This window comes from Pelobates fuscus, chromosome 3 (genome assembly GCF_036172605.1).
Source record: "Pelobates fuscus isolate aPelFus1 chromosome 3, aPelFus1.pri, whole genome shotgun sequence".
Classification (NCBI taxonomy): domain Eukaryota; kingdom Metazoa; phylum Chordata; class Amphibia; order Anura; family Pelobatidae; genus Pelobates; species Pelobates fuscus.
Window position 1 is genome coordinate 262,440,900 of NC_086319.1, and position 19,515 is coordinate 262,460,414.

Consider the following 19,515-nt stretch of genomic DNA (forward strand, 5'->3'; position numbering starts at 1 on the left):
TTTTTTTTGCAAGGTATTTTATTGACCTTATAAAAACAAAACAAAGAAGGTGGCTCTTGGCTCATGCAGGACATTGTGTAACAGACAGAAAGGGAGGCACATTTTTCACTGGATAAAGAAAGAGAAAGGATTTCAAACCTAGTGGCATCATTAATCCCCTTTTTAGACTCGAATGATTAACGAAAGATGCCTTCTTCCTCTCATAGTCAGAAGCGACAACAGTGGGAGTAGATGGTGTGACTGGATGAGAATTTGTAAGGGTAGTTGCGAAGGACGTTTCTGCCACATACAAGGTTTGGTTCTGAAGTGTCTTAGCCACAGCAGTTTTCTGACCTACATGTTGCTTGCTTCAAATCAATTCCTTGAAACCAGTCACCAAATGCAAGCTCCAGGCACTGCCGTTTCATATTCAAGACTATCTTTCTAATATCTGTGCAGCCCTTTTGGTCTAATGTTGGCCCAAAGCTTCTGAGGCATGGAATTCAGTAACATCCCACAGATGACGTAATTTATACATCGAAAGTGACATAGTAGCTTGAAGTTCAATGTAACAGACATGGACCTGGTATGGTAACCAGATCTCCTGGCTCTTTTCAACTCCACATATGAAGTAGTGCACCCATACCAGAAGCAAGAATTTGTGATTAAGAAATAGACATCACCAAAATCATCTTTAATCCTGTCATACAACTGTTCTTTTGCACAATAGGTGGAAATAAAAAGATCCAGATTGGATGATCTAATAGTCCCTTTGAATTCCCTGTTCTTGTGTTCCTTCAGTCCTCACTCCATGGCTTAGATTCCTGTGGCTCAGTGTCTCCTTCCTGTAGCTATGGAGCGATAATGTAGCTCAGGAGCCCGCTTTCCAATCCCATGGCTCAGGAGCGGCTGCGGTTTTCATGGTTTCCGGCAATGAGGCGACTGTACAATTTCTGTTGCTCCTCCTTGAAAACGTCTTTAACTTTGTCTCTTTTCAGTCCTCCATCCCTGCAAAATGTAAGAAAGCATTAAGTAAAGTGAAAACAGATTGACAGCTCCATAGAGGAGAGGGATTTGTCTCAGACTCACCATAGCAAATCAACGAGCCCACCCTGACGTGCTATTGCCGACTTCACTCGATTAGCAAACTGCACTGCATCCTCGTCCTCCTGAGAAGGACAAGATAAGAGTCGCCTCAGCCACACAACCATGACAAGCACACAGTCTACTTCCCTCTGTTAGCAACAATTACATGTCACATCATGCCACAAAAAAAATTCTTACACAGCTCTCAAATGTTTCAGTGGAAAAACAGTCAAATTATGAAGATATTGGGTATTGAGGGATATATAAATACACACAATATATATATATTCCACAAAACCCAATATATATATATATATATATATATATATATATATATATATATATATATATTACCAAACTATTTTGCACTCCAGCTATCCTTTCTGGTGTTGCCTGGTGCTCGGCTGCACAATAAATAGATGAATGAAAAAGCCAGCACTCTAGGTGTATTCCAATAGTCAACGTTTCAGTTCAATCAGAACTTTCTTCAGGACATAAAATGTTTTATGTCCTGAAGAAAGTTCGCCAAACCTAGGGCTTTATAAAGATGGGGCACAGTGTGGCCACAGCGTCAATTATTTGATGTGATACTGAATTATTGTATTTTCTGCACAAAATACCTGTGAGGAAAGAATGGGTGAAAGGTAGAGTTTCAGTATAACATTTCTTATATAGGCATCCGATATGCCACCCACCCCCCAATCCACACACTGGGTTGTATTGCACCAAGAGGGTTAAATAAAAAGAACTCCGACATTTTTTTCTGATAAAAGCTAGTATTGCTCTTTCTTGCTCCGGTTATACACTTGTTTTGTTTGTTTTTTCTTTTTGACATGCTAGGAGACACTATGTGGCAATGGCTATAGTGGTATACTTTTTAATGTTTTGTGTTATTATGGACACTTATGCTTTGGAGATATACCTAGCACTGAACATGTATTTTATTTTGTTACTTTATCTTTTTTGACCTTTGCTGGGTGTTGGAATTTCTGTACACCACAAAAAAATGGTTTATGGTTTACAGATTCTACGGTTCTGTATCACCCCTTACTGCCAGGGGGTTATTTATTGTTTTCATTAGGGGGTTTGTATGGACTATTCTATATAATATTATCTGGGTCACACGGGTGGGGAGCACACTTGTCCTTGCAACTCACTCTTATTTCAATTTCTAATCTGTTTATTTGCTTGATTTCTTTTAGTTTGGTCTTGAATAAAAGTCCATGTGTTGGGACTGAAATGTTGACCATACTATATGCTTGTCTGTTTGAAGTAAATGGGAAAAATTACAAGACTCTCAAGTGCTCTCTTTATATGAAATTATATTTGTTGGTCAGAGATTGCACTGGGGCAACCATGAACGGAATTGTTGAGTGCGGAGTGTGTGAAGATTATACTATACATAAACAAATAGAAAGCAACTGCTCCCATAGACTCTCTTTTAAAGAGGTTAACAAATGGGCCAACTTAAGTTTGTGAACGGCAAGTCTTTCAATCTGTGTGCCTCAAGAATATAGGAGGGAGAAGAAAATTACTGTATCATACACAGTTTTTTAGCCAGCACTGTTAAATCATTACAAAATCAGAGCAGATGGTGTTCATATTGTAATAGACAGCACAATTTGCTGTGCATATGTCACTGCAAAACAACAAGGACACAATGAATGGCTAGGGTTTTACACTAATTGTTCTGGTTCATTCTCAACTCCAGTTATAATGAAGGAAGCATGGATTCTGTGGGACACATTCCTTTCAGGCAGAGATTATGCTGCAACGGAGTGCTGCACTGTACCTTGACATGTAAGGGAATGATGGCATTACTTCGATTTTTCTAACACCTGTTTTTTTTTTTTTTTGTTACCTGCAATTTTTTACTTTCTTTTTGTTGATTGTTATTCAATGTACTAATGTACTATATATGTTGTTACAAAACTTACGTTTGTTTTAGTGGTGATCTATATAACCCCCTTCAATGACACTTAAGCAATAGTTCCACATCATAAAATTGGATATGTATGTGTGAGACCAGGACTTACCACTATAATAATATTGTTCATTCAAACTGATGTGTTCACTTGTCAAATTGAGAGAGAGAAACAAAACTACAACTTTTACAAGGTTTTGGATTTTCTTTTGTGGTTATCTTAATGCAAGCACCAAATCTTGTATTTTGGCATTTAAAAACAGACACTCCACATGCCGAATTAAAAAAAAACGAAACAAATACTGATTAGTAGATATACCCCTTAAAAAAACATGCATGTATTTAATGACGCATTTTTCACTGGTGGTATGTCTAAAACAGCTTGAAAGAGTCGCACATCACTTGTCTGAATTCTTTGTAAGCTCTCCCCCTCTAACCCAGTCCAGGCTTTCTGTGGCTGTCCAATCACAGACTTCCCAATGCAGTTATGTGAGGAGGCATATGCGCTGAGCAACTGCCTGACTGTTGAGTTTAGCTGCACTGAGCTAAAGTACCAGGAAATAACAATACTGGTTGTCTGATTTTTACATTTTTGCTGCTTTTAAAAAGGAAGTCTTGCTTCATTTTGACTAACTCAAATAGGAATATGACAAAGAATGTTAGGATCCATCTTACTGTTAGCAAACATTCAAAATATAGAAAAAGTTCTTAAGAGTTAAAATTCACCAACAGCTTAAGAGTGGCAGGTAGGTAGCCTCAGACCACTTATTACAGTTTTCTTACCCGACGTGTCATCGGAGGTAAATACCAAACACTGCATACTATGGCCCAGCTTGTCATCATTCGCAGTAGGTAGGTGACCATCCCATATTTACTGCTGTTCCAGAAAGCATCTCCAAACCGAGGGTCATACTGTAAAAGAGAAACTATTATATCCCCTTATATAGGCAATACAAAGGTGTTAAGTCACAAGCTAGCTAAAATCCATTATATAGAGAGATAGAGAGAGTATTAATACATTGCTAAACACAAATACACACACCAGTCAAGCCAAGACTTCTCCCACAGAAATCTCACTTTAACAGTGCTCTCACTACTGCCTCATAAATCCACTTTATACATGGATTCCTTGTATGTGTCTGCTGCATACAACAGCTTTGACACACTATTTACACACACTTTGTTTTTTGTTATTCCATATATTCCTTAAATGATGGGCTAAATGTACAGATTCTCTTGTGGGACAGTAAACTGTTCTGTTTACATAAAGTCCAGGATGGAACAGATAGCACAGCAAGGTTTTATAACCAACACTTTCCTAATGAAAAGCAAAAGGTACAGTACCTTAGTTAGGTCCTGACATTATATGGAAGTCAACATTAAAACCTGGATAGAATTGTCTGCCTGAAGCATAAACCTTTTATGTCAAACACAGCTGTTTTGGTTGCAAGTGGCAGACAATACAGAGGTTTTTTGATGTAAAAAATAAAAATACGGGCATTCTTATATTATCAGGGAGACAGTGTATTTATATGGTTTGTGACGTAGGCAATGTTCATCCTGCACTACACTACAAGCACATCCCATTATGCATAGGCCTCCTTTATTATTTTTATTATTAGCATTTATATAGTGCATACATATTAAACAGAAATGGGATATTTAGAGTGAATAGCACCCTGTTGAAACAAGCTTACAATCTATGCGGATTTGAGGGCAGATATATATTTTTAGGTGACACTGATAAGGCAAGGCCTGGATAATAACATGACATATGCCATGACTTTCTCCTCACCTTAATAGCAACAGGGTAGATGGTCGCACCAATCTCAAAGCTTCCCTTCTTAAACATCATGACAGAGGTGTTGTTAATGCAGGTACCTTCAATGGTAGAAGATTAAGGAATAAATAAAAGTTGGAGTGTTGCCTAAAATTACTTAATGTTACAGAGAACATAAATGTATCAATATGCAGCAATGAACACTTTCACGAGCAACTGAGTAATTTAAAACACAGGGCACAAACTAACATGTAAACACATTTAATGCGGCATAGATACTAATTTGAAAGCTACACTGCTGCAAAGCTCTATGATTCCCCCACATATCATTTATTAATTAGGAGCTTTGTGACTTACTCATAAACACCATTTATGTATGACTTTAGAGCTCTATGATGCACAGCACACTTCACAGTGGGTTTGACTACAGCATTACATATGCACAAGGCACACAACTGTGAACCACTGGGATATATACTTATTCACACCACAAAGTCTGAGCTCCTAAACAGATGGAACACAAAGGTAGTAATGAGTGACGGAGAAACAGGACTACAAGATGGACAAAAAATAGAAGATATATTTAAAAAAAAAAAAAAAAAAAATATTTTGGGGGGGCGTGGCCAACTGCTGAGCGAGACGGACGCGTTTCTGAGGAGCTCCGTACAAACGACTGAAAAAAAAAAGAGACTAAAAAGCCCGACACACGGCACCCAACTGCGGCTACACACACACACACACCTCACACACAGAAGTCAATGGGGCGCAAAAATAAAAAATTCCACCCACAAGAGACACCCAGAATGACGCATATCCGGCTCTCATTTACGAGACCTACTCCACTGGCTCCCGCCAAAATGGCGCCCGATGCACCCAGTGAAGAGGAGGCCTCCAAGGGCTTCCATGAGGATAGGGAGAGCCGTACCTCGCCCCCAGCAGACGCCGGGGCCCGATACCAGGACTCCGAATCGGAAGAAGGACTCATCCCCAGCAACTAAGCGGTATATACGAGATCTCCTGGCGGAAATGAGGGAAGTGTGGAAGGCCGACCTACTGAGCACTCAGAAAGAGGTGGGGAACCTCCAACAGCGGATGACAGCAGGGGAGTCAAGGGAAGGTGCAAGGGAGCTTCAACTACAGCACTCCCAAGACTCGATGAAGGCTCTTACCTTGCAGGAACAAAACCTCACGCGGACTGTCACGACAATGGAGACACGGCACAGACAGCGGAATGTCCACCTCCGAGGGAAGCCCTGCTGCCCTACATCCACCGCCTATTATCTGTAATAGGCATTAAACATGATACTTTCCGTGTTCAGCATCCGAAAAGCTGCAACAGCTCCCGGGGACGCACCCAGAGACACTAAAGTTACCACAAAGGACGTGGCAACCCGCTCTGCTATCTTGTCCCACTCCAGAGACTTGGGCACAGTGCAAATGGAGGGTAGCACAATGGCCCTATATGGGGATATCCCGTTCGCAGCACTTGTGGAACGGCAACAGCTGGCACCTGTAGCCAAACAACTAAGGGACGCGCAAATCAGATACTGGTGGGGTGCAGATGGAACCCTGGCGGTACCACAGGGAGACAAGACACTTACCCTGTCCTCCGCAGATGACCAAAAGCGGATTCTCCGGCAGCTAAACCAGCAGGATAAAGACACAGGGGAACCCAGAGACGAAGGTAATCACACACCGCGTCAGACCAAAAGCACCCAAAGGCCAAAGAAGGGCTTACACGTGCCAACTTTACTAAAGAGACACTCTTAGTCTATACCACAAAGCTAACACACTCCATCTCTGGGTCGCCCGCAGACGTCAAGCTCCTGTGATGAAAATCGGACTCAGACCACCCACTGCAGCTGCTGACCCTCCTGACACCACAATGTTGATGCACATATATAAACAGTTCCTATAGATGGTTTCTACTGCCATTTAAGTTACTTATTATTTATGTTTAATGTTGAAGACACATTGTTCTTAATTGCATACTGCGGCAATGCTGTATTTCAAGTATTCAAACGCCAATAAAAAAAATTAAAAATAAAAAACTAATTTTAGATGATTTTTACCTTCTGGGAATATAAGAATAGGCAGCTTGCTCTTGTCATGCACATGATCAGTAAGCCTAAAAAGACAAGAGAAAATGTAGAGACTTCAGGCAAGAATAAAATACCAAAACAAACAAAACTATACAGCTTATGTAAAGAGTGAATGAGAGATATGGAGACAAGGAGAAAGAGAGATATGGAGATGTGCAAAAAAAAAAAAAAATAAGGTTAGAGGACAAAGGAGCAGAGATCAAACCAACTTTAGCTTAATGGAGCAGTTCTGGTGTATAGCTCATGGCCCTGCAGTCTCAATACTCATTTTTCTGCATTTGAGGAGTTAGATCACTTTTATTTATGTAGCCCTAACCACCCCCCAGCTGTGACTAAGAGCCCCCCCAAAAAAATCTGTTCATTTTCTATCAAGTGTGCTTACTTTACAAGTTTTTATCTCATGCTTAATTAATTAGACTTTAATTACACACAGGATATCCATACAGGAGATAAGATTCTTATTTAAACAGACTGTGCAATTATTTTATTATTTATATAGCGCCATCAGATTCCGTAGCGCTGTACAATGGGTGCAATAAAGGAAGTGTAAACATTAGATTATTGTTATTACTGGTATTTATATAGCACCAGCATATTTCATAGCGCTTTAAATTATCAAATGGGGAGATAATGATAATATGAATGAGACAATTACAAAAACTTACTGCAACAATAGGTTGAAGAGGGCCATGCTCAAACGAGCTTACAGTCTATAGGAGGTGGGGCGTAAAACCCAACAGGACAGGAGGTAGCAATCAAACAAGGTGGAGTGAAGCAGAGCTGGAGGAGAGAATAGAGTGCTGCTCTTTAGGAGCGAGCAAGGGACAGGTATGTGAGGTAGAGATGGGTTTTGAGGAACTTTTTAAATGATTGAAGACTAGAGAGCTTGATAGTCATAGGAAGGCTATTCCAAAGAAAAGGAGCCGCCCGCGAGAAGTCCTAAAAGCGTTGAGTTGGCTGTATGGGTGCGAGCAGCAGACAGGAGAAGGCAAAGCAGAGAGACCGAGAAGGGCATACCTACGGATCAGTGAAAAAATATAGGAGGGGCTAGAATTGGTCAGTGCTTTATAGGTGTGGATTAGTACCTTGAATTGACTCCTATTGGATACAGGAAGCCAATGTAAGGACTGACAGAGGGGAGAGGTGTGAGAGGAGCGACAGGAGAGGAAAATCAGTCTAGTGGCAGCATTCATTACAGACTGTAGCGTGGCAATACGAGTTGTGGGAAAACCTATTAGGAGAGAGTTACAATAATCCATGCAAATGATTACTAGAGCATAGACAAGCTCCTTAGTAGCATCTTGTGTAAGAAAGGGGCAAATGTGGGCTATGTTTTTAAGGTGGAATCCACAGGATTTGGTAACAGACTGGATGTGAGGCCAGAATAAAGTATAACACCAAGACAGCACGATTACAAGGATGGACTGATGTGGGTACCACTCACTTGACGGGAGAGTGAAAGAGAGGGATCAGTATTAGGAGGAGTATTAGGAGGAGGAAAAGACAAGGTGTTCAGTTTTAGAGAGATTGAATTTAAAAAAGCGGGAGGACATCCAATCAGAGATTGCAGGGGAGAAGTCCGGGAAGGAGAGGTATATCTCAGTGTCATCAGCATACAGGTGGTACTGGAATCCAAATGAGGTAATAAGTTTGCCAAGAGAGGCAGTATAAAGAGAAAATAGAAGGGGACCAAGCACAGAGCCTTGGGGGACTCCAACAGAGACCGGACGAAGGGAGGAGGAATCATTAGAAAAGGAGACACTGAATGAGCGTTGGGAGAGATAGGAGGAAAACCAAGAGTGAAGATCTCTCTTTACAGGAAATCTGTAGGGAGACCTGTGTGTATCACATGAAAGGGATGTGTGGCTATGGCTGGATAAACAAAGTTAATTAAAGGAAAGCTATAGTGCCAGTTAAGCACTACAGCTTCTCCCTCCTTCGGTTAAAAACGCCTTCTGTCCATGCCAATGTACCTTGGCACTAAATCAGGTCCGCCCCCACCGACGTCATGTGCCGGGGCACACCTAATGCGCATGCATGGCAATGGCCGCACTCGCATTAGGATTTCCCCACAGGAAAGCAGTATACAATGCTTTTCTATTGGGTTTCGGGTGACGCTGGATGTCCTCATGCATAGCGTGAGGACAAACAGCGTCAGACAACCAAAAGTCGGCTTATAGCCCGGAGTTCCCTATAGTGGTTGTCTGGTAGACAGCCACTAGAGGTGGAGTTAACCTTTGTAATTATTGCAGTTTAAAAAAAAAAAAATGCAATAATTACTTTTGTAAGGTTAAGGGACCTGGGACAGTGCACCCAGACTACTTCAATAACCTGATGTGGTCTGAGTGCCTATAGTGTCCCTTTAACTTCTAATGGCAGATACTTTTAGAGATAGACTGCAGTGGCACGACCTATACCCCAAAACCACTATTAGGCTAATGTAATTTCATGTCCTTGAATTTACTTTTATAAATTCTTTATTTTGAAAAAGTTTCGTTATTTTTTGGGGGGTGGGTGACAGAAAAGAAATGTGGGATAAGGGTTAGTAACTTGTTGAACAGTTTTCACATCATAAACAAGTAAAGGTTATTGCGGTGTTTAGGGTCAGTATGTTATATAGAGTGGATATTTGCGCTTTCTGTATGGGAGTGCGTTGGCACATCGTCTCAAAATGTGTGGGCTTCGCCGTCGCCACTGCTGTAATGTTTGGGTTGGACAAGAAGCTGCGTAGTTGGATATAGCGGAAGTGGTCAAAGGTGTTAAGGGGGTTGGTTTGCGGCAGGTCGGCGAATGAAAGGAGGCGATCATTGTGGAAGAAGTGGCAGATCCTAGTTAGGTCATTGTCTTCGAAGTGGGCGTAGTTCTGGGGTGTCATGCATGGAGGGAATTGATTGTTTTTTAGTACGGGGGTTAGGGGGGAGGGTGTGTTGGTGAGTTTGTGTTTGCGTGTTGCTCTGTCCCATATTTGTAGGGATGTTGTCAGGGCCGGTATGGTCCGTGGCATCCCCGGTCTGTGCTGCTTCGTTACCTAGAATTACAGTGACAGGAAGTCCCTGCCAAATAGGCCGTGTTCTAGATCTACACATATGTTGATCCCGGCCGGGGCATGAAGGGTTTGTATTTGTGCTAGTTGGGCCGCCTGGTGATAGTCCCAGAAGTTCGGGAGTCCAAGGCCCCCCTCTTTTGTGTGGGATATACAGCGTGTTTCGTTGGATTCTGGACCGTTTTCCTGCCCAAATAAATTTGTCTGTGTTTGGAGGGATATAAGGTCAGTCTTAGAGATTGGCTTGAATTTACTTTTAATTGCAATGTTTAAACCATGCACATAATCATGCCCATGTGCTTTAAGTACTGCGTTTTGACACCTTTCACATTTTTATAGTGCCATTTTAAAGGTGACAGTCATCCTGTGTTCCTATTTCAAATATCCTCCAGGTGCCTTTGTTTGCCTTAATGTGAATTTGTATACCTTATACTAAATCCCTATTATAAATGTTTCCTATTTTCTTTCCATGAATATCTAAGTCCAATTTGCAAGTTTTCCATAACACTACTCAAATCTCATATGACACTTACTAAATATTTGCATAGGCAAATGGCTTAGCAATAACAGCTTATTCCAAATCAAAATGTTTATGCACTAACAGGAAGAAGGCATTTAAAGGAAAATTATACACAAATAAGTCATCGCAGTTTTGTGTGTAATAAAAAAAGGGATGTGCAGTACAGCCGTATTATTTGGACGTTTGCAGAAACATAATAAAATCCCAACAAAACTCAAGTTTTACTCAGATAAATATAACACAAACAAAATTAAGAACAACTTAAATATAAAAATAGGAATATGACTAGTCACTGACCACTCATGGATTACACTTATTTAGTATCCTAAATAGGTGATCAGTTCGGAAACAAACGGTGTTTAAATATTTTTGTTATAAAAAAGGGATGTACAACAAAATATGATGTCAGTTACAGACAGGGCAGGTGTGGCTAGGGCTGCATAAACAAAAACAAAAGTAATTTAACTCCAAAATGACAGATAATTGAGCAGTGAGACTGAAGGGACATGATTATACAAAAAAACTGCTTCATTAAACTAAAGTTGTTTTGGTGACTTAAGTGTCCATTTTACTAGCTGACTTTGGAATCCAGACATGTATGTAATTTTGTTAGCTGAGTCACATACATATCTTTTAAATCCATAGACCTAACAAACTTTCCTACTGAGCTTAGTAACTGCGGAATGATATTCCAGAGATAAATCTGTTCCCCCCACCATTTAACTTATCTGAAAAGATCTGACTTTCTGTGACATTCACCAATATGTACAGTAACTAAAAATGTTGTACTGTTTATTCTTTCTATTTATTTCTCTTCGAATATATTCAACTTAATATAACAATTACACAAGTCATATTTTCTGTATAAAATTACAAAAAAAAAAATACCGGATTTTCTTTATTATAGAACTATAAGACTATAGAAAAGGTGTCAAGGAACAAAACCGGTTATTAACTCCCTCTTTTTTGTTTTGATGAGACAGAGACTCAGCCAGATACGTGCTCTTTCCCTTTATATTTGACAAACATCTCCAGGTTAACTTTTCAAGAGCAAATCATTTCAAGTCTCTGTATGATGTAGCATAGTACCTATTGTTAAATGGTGTTGGGTAGCTGGAGATGTGTGTCATTTCCAGCATCTTCCTGTACTTAGAGTACTAAATAGGATTATCATTAGAATAAGAAATTTCCATCCTTTACCTTTTAGCCACTAAAATGCGGTCCTTGACCTCTGAGCGCTCAAACCAGACATGCGGGCAGGATTTTACCATGGCTCTTTGAATCACTCCCATTAGTCCACCATGGATCTGTCCTACCTGCAGTCAGAAGGAGAAAGACATAACAGATAATTACTTCACAACTCTGTTAATGGATCCCACCCATCTATCATGCTTCGGACCCAAACTAACCATAGCATAGTAGCCATCACTGGCCAGGATGATCACATCGATTGGAGATGTATGATTAGCAACACATATACCACCATTCCTGGGCCGATTCTCACTGAGGAAGGAAAAAAAAACACATAAAGGCCATACTTATCAAAGAAATATTTACATGACGTTTCAGCTTACATATCACTAATCTTTGTTTGTAGGTGCCATTCCTAATTAGGCAGCTGTAGTCGACACCCAATGATATAACAGGCACTGATAAGAAGCTACATAGATGCCACATACACAAGAGTAACAGTGTCAAATTAGTTGTTATGGAAGTAGGACCATGTTATGTTTTTTAGCACATAATATTTCTCTCAATTGGCGCCTAGTAATAGGCTAAAAGAGTCAGCTGACACTCTCAGCTTATCACAGGCTGCCCAGCTAAACCCCTCATACTACAGATCAGAGAGGAAAGACACTGGGAGGCATAAGTGCAAAGTCCCTATTACGGGATTAACCCCTTAAGGACACACGACATGTCTGACACGTCATGATTCGATTTTATTCCAGAAGTTTGGTCCTTAAGGGGTTAAACTGTTGCAAAAAAAAAAAAAAATGTCCCAACGCATACAATTATTTCAGATTTGGGCACCTGCTAAGAGCTTAGATGTAGTGGCAGTTTGTGCAGGGTATAATGTGCATGTGTGTGGTAGGTTGTGTGCTGGTTCTGTGAAGTGTGATGTGTGTTAACCGGTGTGTTTGGTGTGCATGCGTGTAATATGTTTGTGCGCTTTGGCTACTACCCACCTGCTACATTGCCTGGAGGTCTAATGTGGTTAAAATCCGTTGTGGTCCAGTGTGGGAGTTTTTGTTTTGCCCCTCTAAAGGGTGGTGCACACTAATCACTCCGTCACAGTTCAGGCATTCAACGAGTTAGAGTGCATACTGGGAATACCAGGTAGTAGTTCTTTTTTACTATTTGCCAGTAGACTGTAAGGGAGCATTTACGGTGTTCTGCACCCGTCATAGGTTCACATTGCAAACTTTTTGCCAGCACCAAGCACTCCCCCACATTCCCTGTAGCAGAACTAAATGTCCTGGACATGGGGCAATAGGAATTTTACACCTGAGGTAAGATGGCGGATGTACACTCTTGCACTCATAAGAACTTAAATGACAATAAATTGTTTTGGGGGTGGGAGTGTTCCTTTAATAAACATGAAAATTAGCACAGTACAGGTTAACAAAATATACTACATAAATAATCTGTGTATAGAACAAGAGATTATGATGGATACACCCATACAATTTTATAGTCTTGAATAGGGTAGTCCCTAACAAATAGAGTGTCTAAGTATAGCCATCATTGGCAGTGTTGAAGACCTCTTACCTAAATGATTGCAGAGGACCTTAAGACCTCTCTTATTTATATTCACAGTATCTGTAATGGATTTTGATTCCAGAAACTATGTGATGTGATGTGTGTGAATATATGCAAACGTCTGTCTGCTGTTAACAAAGTGCAGCAACATCTCTGCTCACCTATAGGATGATTCACTAAAGTGTGAACATAGCAGACTTGGGAGAATTTCATTCAAAACAATTAACGATGATGTGAATAACTATGCCAGTGTCGACATAAAATCAGCTAGGATTCTGGATGAAATGCACTCTGAGGCATAGGTCATTTTATTTAACTAGTAATAAGGAATCTACCCATAAACTGCCACCAGATGGCCCCCTTACGGTTTCCCACACCAGTCTCTAAACTGAATTAAATGTCAGCTGACTGGAGAGATAGACTCTACTGCACCTTACATCTGCTAGATTCAATATAGCTATTGGAATGCACTTTGCATTAGGCTTATAACTTTTATGTTGTGCACTGTTCTCTTACAACAAGCCCAGAGCGGACATTTAAAAAAATCTACTTGCCCGTCTTGACAATCTACTTGCTCTCTAAATGTAAAATTAGAAAGTACTTTGCTTAGGTACAGTGATTCACTAAATTACACATTTTCCCAGGTTAAATCAGAAAGAAAAACTGAGGCCAAAATAGCTGATCTGGAAAAATATTCAAACTCAGCTATAGTTACAACAGGCATTTTTTTTTAATTCAGATTTATTGTGCAAATTTTTTGAGTCTTGCCCTCACAACTTCCCCATAGTGTGTGTGTGTTTCAGCTAGGTGTAATACATGTGGTGTTTGCTGGCTGTATGGTGTGTGCATCTGGTGCGTGCTGGCTGTATGGTGTGTGTGTGTGTGCGTGCATCTGGTGCGTGCTGGCTGTATGGTGTGTGTGTGCGTGCATCTGGTGCGTGCTGGCTGGTGTGTGTGCGCGCATCTGGTGCGTGCTGGCTGTATGGTGTGTGTGTGTGTGTGCACGCATCTGGTGCGTGCTGGCTGTATGGTGTGTGTGTGTGTGCGTGCGTGCATCTGGTGCATGCTGGCTGTATGGTGTGTGTGTGTGTGTGCATCTGGTGCGTGCTGGCTGTATGGTGTGCGTGCATCTGGTGCGTGCTGCCTGTATGGTGTGTGTGCATCTGGTGCGTGCTGCCTGTATGGTGTGTGTGTGCATCTGGTGCGTGCTGGCTGTATGGTGTGTGTGTGCATCTGATGCGTGCTGGCTGTATGGTGTGTGTGCATCTGGTGCCTGCTGGCTGTATGGTGTGTGTGCATCTGGTGCCTGCTGGCTGTATGGTGTGTGTGCATCTGGTGCGTGCTGGCTGTATGGTGTGTGTGCATCTGGTGCGTGCTGGCTGTATGGTGTGTGTGCATCTGGTGCGTGCTGGCTGTATGGTGTGTGTGCATCTGGTGCGTGCTGGCTGTATGGTGTGTGTGCATCTGGTGCGTGCTGGCTGTATGGTGTGTGTGCATCTGGTGCGTGCTGGCTGTATGGTGTGTGTGCATCTGGTGCGTGCTGGCTGTATGGTGTGTGTGCATCTGGTGCGTGCTGGCTGTATGGTGTGTGTGCATCTGGTGCGTGCTGGCTGTATGGTGTGTGTGCATCTGGTGCATGCTGGCTGTATGGTGTGTGTGCATCTGGTGCCTGCTGGCTGTATGGTGTGTGTGCATCTGGTGCCTGCTGGCTGTATGGTGTGTGTGCATCTGGTGCCTGCTGGCTGTATGGTGTGTGTGCATCTGGTGCCTGCTGGCTGTATGGTGTGTGTGCATCTGGTGCCTGCTGGCTGTATGGTGTGTGTGCATCTGGTGCCTGCTGGCTGTATGGTGTGTGTGCATCTGGTGCGTGCTGGCTGTATGGTGTGTGTGCATCTGGTGTTTGCTGGCTGTACGGTGTGTGTATCTGGTGTGTGCTGGCTGCAATTAGAATGTACTCACCTCCCATGATATGTTATGATGGCAGTTAGTGCACGCACACATATCCGGTAACACATCAAATGCACATGTCTACTCAAGAACTCTTTAAATCTAAAAAGAAGCAGACAAATAGGCACAATATTATAAAGATATGGGTAGAAAGACAGGCAGCTGCAGATATCGAGAACTCGACAAAACTAAATGAAAAAAATGTGAGAATGAAAAAAATAAATAAATCTGTGGTACTACATTTGTACAAACACACAATGCTTCCTAAAAAAAAAAAACTTAAAGAAGATCTCTTCCTTAAATTTAGTACATCCTAATAGCTAAAACAAAAGTAATGTTAGCTATTGGACGTGATCAGATTTTTTTTTTTTGTTTCTTTTCTTTTAATTTATACTTTGCCAAGCAATGCTCCTCAAAGTATATAAATTAGCAAATTTGTGAAGTGCTCTGAACGCACTGCACATGTATGGCATATCTTGAGAAAAAGCGGAGCGTGTATGTGTGTATGTATGTATTTGTTTGTTGGATCCAAGCAGGCATGTGCTCATCTGCTTCGTCATGAGAAGGCAAAGTTACAATGAAGAAGTGCAATGAAGGTATTATTATTTTTTTATTTTTTATCACTGTCCTCCGATTCATTAATAATGTGAAAAAACACACTATAATATATTTTGTCACTTTCCGAGAAACGGTAGTCTCTTGTTAGTTCACCTCAGTAAATGCTGCAATATCATTTACTGTTTCTCTTTAATAATACATTTAAAGGTCTATTTTCTCACACATAAAGCACACACGGGACACTCCCACAGCATCCACATTATCAGCATCAGACTGGGGTGACATTGGCCTCCTGTTGCTATTCTCCTATAACAAACACTTACTAGAGTGCTCTCACAGCAACTACAGAACATGTTCTTTAGTTGCTGCGACAGAGAAGATAAATCTGCTTTTTAATTTTGCAAAATGTATATGAATTATGATGTAATATAAAAGGGACAGACTAAGCTCGAAAATCATTTCATTTTAATGAAGGGATTGAGTTCATAAGCTTTGCTTGAGGACATCCAGGGTCAGCTAAAACCCCATAGGAAAGCATGCATATTAGGCCCCCCCCCCCCCCATGGCGGCTGACATTGGCGGCAGAGGAGCAGAGGCAGAGATGAGCTATGCTTTCAATGCTGCGGGGAGGGGGACACTATAGTTGCTAGGACTACAACTTTTCCCTTTGTTGATATGAGGTATACTTTAAAGCGGTTCTGTCACCCCATGTCAAAAATGAATATTTTGTGAAGATAAAATCTTCATGAAATATTCACATTAAATTCCAATCCAGTCAAAAGAGATACGGAGACAAAGAAGGGAACACTTTGTCTCGGTATCTTTCCTACGACAAAAGGTTTAGTCAAGCTTGTCATTTCCCGTCAGACGTCACCTATGACAGCTGTAGGGGAAAACAAATAAAACTATATCTTTCTACGGAAGATTCCACAGAAGTAAGGTGGAAATATAGAACTCACTTCCCTTTGAAATACATGTACGTACCCAGGCATATGCACTATTGGTTTTAAATTAATTTGAATTGTATGATCTAGCTGTGCCCTGAGATATACATACACACATATTGGGGCAAAGCAAGCCAAGACAAATGCTACCACATATATGACAATATATAACTGACATACTTTAATAGTTATTTGTACATACACCGTTATCAGAAGGTACTCACCGGCCATTGGGCAGATATCCGACTACAGTAGTACCAAAAACCAGAAGGCCGATGCCTGTAACAGCTAAAGCAATCCTGTGAATAGAAGGAATATCATGTAAAAAAGCATTGAATCAAATATGCCAAACACAGAAATAGCAACCCATAGAAAGCAGTTACCTGAGTGGCAGTAAGAAGGTGTATCTGACCAACATGCCTAAACCCCACAGCACAGTAAGCCGAAGGCTGATATGCTGAAAGTTATAGTTTGTTCTGCTCAGCAGATTCCAGGTCTCTAACTCCTCTGCTGAGAAACGCTTGGTCACCTCGTCGTCCATGATGCTCTCCATGCCTTGTCTACAGAAATAAAAGATGTCTGACAGAGCAAATTCGGGATCTTCCAACGAGCTCCCAGATCCACGAAGCTTTGAGATGCCATCCTCCAACGATGTTCTCTCTCTAGCAATAATTCCTGAGTTTGGAATATAAAAAGCAAATACAAACACACAGAATTGGTAATTTGCAGAGGATATGCCTTCATTTGCATCTCCAAATGCTTGCAATATACGTTTATTTAATAAGTTGTTGCAGCAAAATAAATAACTACATTGGTCTGTATATGTAAAAAGCTTATACATTGTTTTATTCACTTATTTTTTTAAATTCATGCATATTGAAATTACATGCCTACCTTTTCCAAAGCCATCTTCATGCACCTTCATTAACACTGTCAGTTAAATGGCCCAAAGCTCACACCTGACAGAAAATGATGCAGGCAAAAAGAGCACATGATTTGGAAAAGCAATGTATATGTTGAAAAACGGAGCACTGGGTCGGATAACTGATAAACTGACAAAAGATGCATAAAGATAGCTGTCCGGAAAGGGAAAAGTTAGGCAAATTATTTCTTCAAAATATGTGTGTAGATAGATAGATAGATAGATAGAATTTTAACAAATAATGAGATGGTATAGTATAACATTAAAATATATGATTATTTATATACTGCCTGCTTATTCCAACGTAGGTTATTATGTTATAGTATTACCGTATATACATTTTTTGTGCTGAAAACCCCCAACTCGGCTTATACTCGAGTCACTGTCTGTATTATGGCAATTTACATTGCCATAATACAGACAGGGGGCTGTGTGCGGTTACTTACCTCTCCTGCAGCTCCTGTCAGCTCTCTCCTCCTCCGCGGCGGTCCGTTCAGCACCTCTGTCAGCTCCCAGTGTAAATCTTGCGAGAGCCGCGGGGTCATAGTGCGGCTCTCGCGAGTCTTACAGTGTGAGCTGACAGAAGAGCTGCACGGACCGGCGCGGAGGAGAAGGGAGCTGACAGGAGCTGCAGGAGAGGCAAGTGCTTCCTGCCACCCCCCCCTCCCCCCCCCCCCCCCCCACTGAACTGCCAATGCCACTGGACCACCAGGGAACGAGAGCCCCCCTCCCTGCCATAAAAAAATAATAATAATAAAAATAAATAAATAATAATATAACAAAACACACACACACACACACACTGCAGTCATACACACAAACACTGCAGTCATACACACACACACACACAGCAGTCATACACACACACAGCAGTCATACACACACACTGCAGTCATACACACACACTGCAGTCATACACACACACACTGCACTCCTATACACACACACACACACACACACACTGCACTCCTATACACACACACACACACACTGCACTCCTATACACACACACACTGCAAATAAATATTCAATTAATATAATTTTTTTAGGATCTAATTTTTTTTTTTTTTTTTTAGAAATTTACCAGTAGCTGCTGCATTTCCCACCCTAGTCTTATACTCGAGTCAATACGTTTTCCCAGTTTTTTGGGGTAAAATTAGGGGCCTCGGCTTATATTCGAGTATATACGGTATATTAAAGTTGATTGCTGTGTTCTTGTAAGCTGTATGTACCTGAAGTCACCCTGTAATTTTCATTACAGCTGTGTGCAGTATGTAAATGAGATAGTATAAAAAAAAATTAAAGGAATTATATTGTGTTAGAGATACAAAACTGCTTTGCTAACACTATGGTCCCCCCCCCACCATTAGTAAAAGGTTCAAGCAGTGGTTCTGTGCCTACACATGAGTAATATCTTTTATTTTTATATATATATATATATATATATATATATATATATATATATACACACACACACACACACACACACACACACACACACACACACACATATATATATATATATATATATATATATATATATATAGATATATATACATATACACACACACACCTTGTTTATTGTATGTAGCATAAGTAACACAGTTTTACACAGTTATTCATTCAATGAATTGTAAATTAAAAGGAGATTTTAAAATTTTAGGCTAAACAAGTTGGATTGGAAAGCCCTAAGTTTGATGAGCCTAGTTCTGCAAAACATGCATTGGATGTTTCAACTATTAGTGCAGGCATGTTTGGAGATATATCTCAGACATCTAAGATAGTGTTTCGCTAGTAGTTTTACTTTGCGCTAGGCAGATTTTCCTACCCTTTTCCCATTTATAATTTTTATTTGATTTACCATTGCAAGTATGTAATGTGTGTTTCTATACATAATTTGTTGTAAATTGTACAAAATATCAGTGGCGGGTATATACAATCTGATCTTCT

At 40.8% G+C, this 19,515-nt stretch overlaps 1 protein-coding gene across 3 annotated transcripts in view; it reads right to left on the reverse strand.

Annotated features, from left to right (window-relative positions):
• Positions 1-19,515, reverse strand: part of GPAT4 (glycerol-3-phosphate acyltransferase 4) — a 32,816-nt gene continuing 13,301 nt past the window's right edge. For all 3 annotated transcript variants that reach the window (XM_063448452.1, XM_063448455.1, XM_063448453.1), the window contains exons 4-13: positions 17,027-17,318; positions 16,868-16,942; positions 15,154-15,243; positions 11,844-11,937; positions 11,635-11,750; positions 6,842-6,897; positions 4,785-4,870; positions 3,773-3,901; positions 1,069-1,148; positions 1-987 (exon numbers count right to left, since the gene is read on the reverse strand). In XM_063448452.1, the coding sequence (XP_063304522.1) occupies positions 879-987; positions 1,069-1,148; positions 3,773-3,901; positions 4,785-4,870; positions 6,842-6,897; positions 11,635-11,750; positions 11,844-11,937; positions 15,154-15,243; positions 16,868-16,942; positions 17,027-17,318 (1,127 nt within the window). In that variant the 3' untranslated portion in view covers positions 1-878. The remainder of the gene's footprint in view (positions 988-1,068; positions 1,149-3,772; positions 3,902-4,784; positions 4,871-6,841; positions 6,898-11,634; positions 11,751-11,843; positions 11,938-15,153; positions 15,244-16,867; positions 16,943-17,026; positions 17,319-19,515) is intronic.